General features: G+C 62.8%; 1 protein-coding gene across 1 annotated transcript in view; it reads right to left on the bottom strand.

Moving 5' to 3' along the window:
• The window catches only part of LOC104165681 (unconventional myosin-Vb-like), a gene marked incomplete at both ends in the record, with an annotated part of 11,048 nt that overhangs the window by 2,778 nt on the left and 1,707 nt on the right, over positions 1-6,563 (bottom strand). The window contains 18 exon segments of the mRNA XM_009705375.1: positions 179-290; positions 373-459; positions 605-702; positions 853-1,002; positions 1,266-1,268; positions 1,585-1,668; positions 2,061-2,204; positions 2,293-2,433; positions 2,736-2,817; positions 3,015-3,280; positions 3,385-3,497; positions 3,729-3,836; positions 4,041-4,122; positions 4,347-4,487; positions 4,689-4,845; positions 4,981-5,125; positions 5,235-5,397; positions 6,035-6,173. Of these exon segments, the coding sequence (XP_009703677.1) occupies positions 179-290; positions 373-459; positions 605-702; positions 853-1,002; positions 1,266-1,268; positions 1,585-1,668; positions 2,061-2,204; positions 2,293-2,433; positions 2,736-2,817; positions 3,015-3,280; positions 3,385-3,497; positions 3,729-3,836; positions 4,041-4,122; positions 4,347-4,487; positions 4,689-4,845; positions 4,981-5,125; positions 5,235-5,397; positions 6,035-6,173 (2,215 nt within the window).

Below are 6,563 nucleotides of genomic sequence, written 5' to 3'. Positions count from 1 at the left end.
CCAAGAGCGATGCTCCTCCTGCCACTGACGGCCCCATCCAGCCTCCCTGGAGGCCGAGTTCCTTCCCCTCTCCCAAGATCACCCATTTCTGTACCCCACCGGGCACCCACGCGTGGGCAGAAGCATCTTCAAGGGATACTCTGGTACCACGGCTGCACCCCCCAAGCAGGACCCGTACTTGGAGCAGTCTCTCAAGGGCAAGGCTGCAGATCTGCTTCTCGTCGGTGTCCATCAGCTCTTCCCGGCTCACCAGAGCCCTGTACCTCTCTAAGAACTCCTGGTACGTCCACCTGTGGGGGACAGAGCGGGGGATCAGAGGTGCTGTGACTGGAGATGGGGTGGGGAGCACCCAGGGTGCTGCTGAAGGGATACCTGGAAGGATAGCCTGAGGCACTGATCCGGATGGTCTCCAGGACCCCACAGGCTCGTAGCTGCTCCACTGCTCGCCTGGAGTCAAACCTGGGGCAAAGAGGGGCTGGTCCAGAACGGGTCCCAGCCAGCTTGGCCCACGCTGCATGGCCAAGGCAAGAGGGACACAGAGCGGAGGGACGGCTGTGCCCCACGGTGTCCCCAGCCCCTCCAGCCTCCCTGGCCAGGCACTCACACAAAGGGTTGCTTGTCATCGTTGGGTTTGATGCAGCGGACGTAGTGCGGTGTGGTGCTGCCCAGCATCTCCATCAGCCGGTTCAGGGAGGATTTGAACTGCAGAGGACAAGGCAAGCGTGGTCAGGGTTGGCAGGAACATCCTGGGGCTTGTGGGCTTCCCCAGGCCAGGACACAGATGGGTCCCCTTGGGGCTACCCCAGCCCTGGCTGTCTGGGGCCAGCACGTGTTTCCCCTCCCACCCCGTACCTGGCTGGAGATGGACTTCTTGCTCTTTTGGCTACTGGGCAGCGATCTGCGGCTAGGGCGACCAGTCATCCTGGGCCCGCTGGACCTGCGGGACTGCAGGGATGTGGGACCATCCCCTTCCTCCAGGAAGAGCTCAGCAAGCAGGGCAGACTGCACAGAGCAGAGCTGTGAGAGCCAGGCAGACCTTGCAGGGAGCATCACCCGCTGCACAGATCCATCACCACCAGGAGAGACAGCCCCAAAAAACCCACAGGCTCCAGAGACCAGTCCGGTGCACGGTCCTCTGCCCTGCTACAGCCCAGATGTGCCAGGTCCAGCTGTGACCCTGCCTGCTGCATCCTCCAGGAAAAACTAAGTGCAAGCTACAGGCACCTTCCCAGATGCATCCGAGAGCCCTCGGAGATGTCCCTTACCTTCTACCAGGGCCACGCAGGGTGGAAGGGAGAAGTGACAGCATCACAGACCCGTAGGGCCCTCCAAGCCCTCTCAGATGGCCAAAGTGACCCCCAAGATGGAGAAACCCAAGGCAGGGCATTGGGGTGGGAAGCACCCACACCTCAGGGCACCCTGGCCATGGCCAGCACTGCATGGGGCTGGGCCAGCAGGCAGGCAGGGATTTACCCCGCAGGGTTTACACCTCCTACACCACCAGTCCTTCCCAGTCCCAGGCTCCCGGGGCCGCAAGTCAGCCAGGCTCTGCCCTACACAGCCCCTGCTCAGGGTGGTTCTCACCTTGCTGGCTCGCAGCAGCCCCACCAGCTCTTCAGGGATAGCATCCCTGTTCTTCTCCACGAACCCGTCACACTGATATTCCACCTGGCAGGAGACAGAGCAAGCACCAGCATTAGCCTGCAGCTTCCCAGACCGGTTTTGGCGCAGGGGCTTTGCTTAGACACAGTCCAAGGCTTTTGGAAGAAATCCTTGCAGGAGCCAGAGCTGGTGGTGGCCACACTGCAAGGCTACTGATGGGAACCATCACAGCCGGAGTTTCCATATTTATTATTTATTTTTACCCTCAATTGAAGAGTTGCAGCCCAGCACTTCGCAGCAGCAGAGCCAGCAGGATCCACTTCCCAGCCTGGGAGGATGGGGAGAGCTGCCACAGCCCCTCGGGACAGCGGGAGGCCGCTGGAGCTGCCACCACCAGCTCTAGACAGGGCAGGCTGGGTGCCCACTGGGGCAGAGCCACCGCCGAGCCCTCCCCACACAGGGCTGGATGGGGACCGCTTTTTGCCAGCAAAGTGGCAGACAACGAAAGCATCCCTGGGCCTCTTGGGCTTCTGGAAGTAGGAGCTGCTGAGGTGGGTCTGGTAGAGCTTCTGGGCCCAGCTCCCATCGCTGCCCTGGGGCATCTGAAAGGCAAACGGGTCAGAGCAGGCAGCAGGGTGCGGGGGGTCTCTGGGTGGTCACGGCAGCCTGCTCCCAGCACCCCTTGCCCACCTTGGACTCCTCATTCAGCAGGTCCAGGATGCCAAGCCGGCCTTCGATGAGCTCGATGCATGGCTGGTTGTCACAGAAGTCAACGAAGACCCAAGGGATCTCCTCGGTCACGTACTCCTCCTGCTCCAGCTTGAAGACATGCTGGAGGGCAGGGAGAGCAGAGCAGGACTGAGCCAGGAGGGGACAGAGGTGGCCAGCCAGGCTGCAGGCAGGGGCTTGGTTTCCACCAAACACCCAAGTAGCCCTTCTCCTGGAGCAGGAGCACTTTGGGAGAAAGGAGGGGACCGTGCCCAGCTCCAGCAGCCCCCCAGAGCCCCGCGTTTGCAGGGACTGAAGCATCAACCACAAAAGGCAGAAAGCACCCAAAGCAACAGCACAGCAAGGATGCGCAGGGCCCACCCTCGGTACCTCCCGGCGAGGAGAGACAGCTGGGTGATGCCCACCAGATTGAAGAGCTGCTGCAGCTTCTCGTTGGCATAGTTGATGCAGAACTGCTCAAAGCTGTTGAGTTCGAACACCTCAAACCTGTGGGCAGCAGAGACCTGCGTGAGGCAGCTGCTGGGCAAAGCCACCCCGGCCAGGCCCAAGCTCCAGGCACAGGCACCCAACTGGTCCCACTGCAGGGATGGTACTGTCCCACGTCCCAGCCGGAGCAGCTGGTGGCTGAAGACCCACAGCTGATACAGGAGCAGGACCACATTCTCCCAGGGAGCAGCCCTTACCCGTAGATGTCCAGGATGCCAATGGAGGTACGGTGACCCTCCAGTGCCCGCAGGGCACGGTTGACCCTGCTCACCATCCACCTGAAGACCTGCCCGTACATATGCTTGGCCAGGGCATCGCGGGAGTCAAGCGCCTGTTGCCTGGAGAGGGGTTTCAGGTAGGTCTCGCCAGCAGTGACCAGCTTGCGGTGGCAGAGCCAGCGCATCACCTGTGATGCCTCAACGCCCAGCAGCGCACAGAACAGCCCTAGGGCCTCATCAGTCGGCTGCAAAGGGACAGATCCTGTCACCGTGGTATTGCTGAGACGTAGCTCCCGCAGCTCAGGGGCTACTTCGGGGTGCAGGGGGCAGGCAGCAAGCTCTCGCCCACCTCCACGAAGCAGCCATCCCCACGGCGGTCCCTCCCTTTGACCACGATGTTGCCCAGGTGCAGGATGGCAGCCAGGATGCCAAATAACTCCAGCTGGTCGGTCTCAGGGACGCCTGCGGGCACAGCACAGGCATGAGGGGACTCCCCAGGCTCCCCCCACCCCGTGCTGGTCCAACCCCCCGCATCGCATGAACCGGAGGGATGGGAAGGGCCGGTAGATAGCTGGGCTCCCCAGCACCGGGATGTCTGGCACCAGCACCCCTACCCCAGCATCAGAGTGAGGGCAGTTGGACAACCAGCCCTGGGTACCAGCCCTCCCCACCCATGGCCGGCCAGGACAGTACCCAGGAGCGAGAAGGCATGCCGCGTGCTGTCCAAGTCGGCCGCATCGTTGGTGCCCTGGGCAGCGGGGCACTGGCCCTGGCAGGTGTAATGGAAGGTCTCTGCCCCACCTGCGGGTGAGATGCATCACGTTGTGAACCAGCACAACCCACCCCACGGGGCTCCCAACCACCCTTATCCCACCCCAACAGCGGCAAAGCATCCTCCAGCACCCAGCTGGGGAGGGCAGGAAGGCCTGGCACTGCCCAGGGTGGGGTGGGCTAGCAGCAAGCCGTGCCATGGGGCTTGTGGCAGAGGGATGTGCGGGCACTCACGGAGACCCAGGCCCTGGAGCTCGGGCAGGGCGGCCGAAGCACAGAGCTGGTAGAAGATGTGGTAGTTCCTCTCTGCTTTCGCCTGTGGACAAGCAAGAAAAATCACCAAGAAGCCAGGTCACCTTGGGCCACCCTGCTCCCCTGCTGCAACCCCAGATGTGGGGACAAGGGACACCTTCCCCTCCCCCAGCTCAGCTCGGCAGCGTGGGGGTTGCCTCCCCAAGGGATGCCCAGGAGGATCACCCTCCTGTTCCAAAGACAGGGGCTCCCACGCCGCCCTGTCCCCACACCACCCCAGAGCCCCACCTGGAAGGTGACACGGGACTTCTCCAGCAAGTAGGTTTTGATGGTGGCCCCTGTGACATGTGCTTGGCTGAAGCCGATCTCGATGTACTTCCCAAAGCGGCTACTGTTGTCATTCCTGGTTGTCTTCGCGTTCCCAAAGGCCTGGCAGGGAAGGAGGGCAGGAGGTTTTAGCCAGCCCCGGATCTCCAGGTGCTCTGGAGAAGTTTGGTCCCTGCCACCCTTTCTATGGGGCAGGGACAGACACAGCATCACATCGGGGATACAGGCCATGAGGAGCACGGGGAGAGCCTGCAGGGACACCCCAGTTATCCCCACGCAGAGCCTGGACCCAGCAGGACCCACCTCCATGATGGGGCTGGAGGCCAGCACCTTCTCCTCCATGCTGGAGTCGCACAGGCAGCCCCCGACGGTGGTGAAGTATCTCATGGCGTACTTGGCTGACGCGGTCTTCCCTGCGCCCGACTCACCGCTGATGATGAGGGACTGGTTCTTCCCAAACCTGCAGGAGAGGGACACGAGCTGGGGACAACCCGTGACCCAACAGGACCACACTCCACAGACACATCATGGTCCAGAGGGGGCTTCGGCCCTTCCCCACTGCAACCCCAGGGATGCTCCCGTGGGATGCTCTCACCTCACCATCTGCTTGTACGCCTCCTCCGCCAAAGCAAAGATGTGGGGATCCATGTCCCCCATTTCACGGCCACTGTAGGCATAAATCACCTCCTTCTCATAGATGGGCAACGGCTTGTAGGGGTTGATAGCAACGAGGATGATACCTGGAGGAAGAGAGCTGTGCAAAGGACAGGGGCGGGAGGGGCTCCTGCCCCAGGGAGCCGTGGGGAAGGGGTACGAGATGGGGAGCCGGCGAGGGGGCACGGGGCTCACCGCAGTAGGTGTAGATGGTGTTGGCCTCCAAGAAACGCCGGCGGAGTGAATGCAGCACGGCCGGCTCGTGCAAGTAGCTCAGGGCCACCAGGTCATCGGCACCCGAGAGGCAGTCGGGGTTGCAGAGAGGCGGCAGCTGGAACTCAACGGGGTGGGCCAGTGCCTGCAGGGATGGAGATGGAGCAGGACAAACGCTGAGGGGGGTCAACCGGCCCCACAAAGGCAGGATGGGTCTGTGGGGAATGGCATAGCAGGAGGGATGCTGTCTGCAGGCCATGCTTGGGCTGTTAGTCACCAGGAACCCCAGCCCGGCCAGCACCGCAAGCTTTTAGGAAGTCAGACAGGAGCAGGCAGCGAGGACCAGCTCACCGGGCAGCCAGGGGACACAGGGCACGGTGAGCCGGGCACAGCCACAGCGCTCTGGGCTCCTGCTCAAACACCAAACGGGACACGTCCAGGCAATGTCTGAGCCTCTCTGCACCCTGCTGAGGAGCCCAGGCTGGTTTGGGGGTGCCGAGGTGAACTCTCCCCCATCTGGGGACAGGAGCAGGCAGCGAGGACCAGCTCACCGGGCAGCCAGGGGACACAGGGCACGGTGAGCCGGGCACAGCCACAGCGCTCTGGGCTCCTGCTCAAACACCAAACGGGACACGTCCAGGCAATGTCTGAGCCTCTCTGCACCCTGCTGAGGAGCCCAGGCTGGTTTGGGGGTGCCGAGGTGAACTCTCCCCCATCTGGGGATGCCCACCCACCTGGCAAGCACAGGAGGGACCCTCTGGGCTGCCCAGCTCCAGCCTTACCGAGCCGTCTTCCAGGCGGAGGTGGAGAATGGCATCTCCGTCCTTGTAGGCTCTGGTTATTTCTGCCACCCTCCAGACTTCGACAGAGTCAGGGATCCACACGCGGGCACCCTGCGGGGACACAGGAGGGAGGGGACCCCTGCAGAAAGCCACGACCAAGAGACATGGAAAGCATCTGACCACCAGCCCAGCATCGCAGCCCTCCCCGTGGTTCTCGCTTAGGGCAGTCAGCCCAGTGCTCAGCACCGCCGTAGGCAGGGTGAGCCATGGGACCCAGCACCCTGTCAGGTGCCCCACGGCCCCTTGGCTCCTGCAGGCAGGGTCCTACCCAGCTGCTCTCCAGATGTGCAGGAAGGGGCCTTTGCTGTAGCCCTGCTTCTCCCCAGCTCTGCTGTCCACCCAGGGAAAGTCAGCACCTCTTGTGCCCTCAGCTTGGGGGGGTCCTGTCTCTGCCCCCACCCCAAGGATGTGATCACGCCTGCTGCTGCAGGGAAGGCTTCTGGAAACACCGACGATGCCCAGCGCCAGC

Source organism: Cariama cristata, unplaced genomic scaffold (assembly GCF_000690535.1).
Source record: "Cariama cristata isolate BGI_N322 unplaced genomic scaffold, ASM69053v1 scaffold33978, whole genome shotgun sequence".
Lineage (NCBI taxonomy): Eukaryota > Metazoa > Chordata > Aves > Cariamiformes > Cariamidae > Cariama > Cariama cristata.
This window is presented reverse-complemented; position numbering and strand designations above follow the sequence as displayed.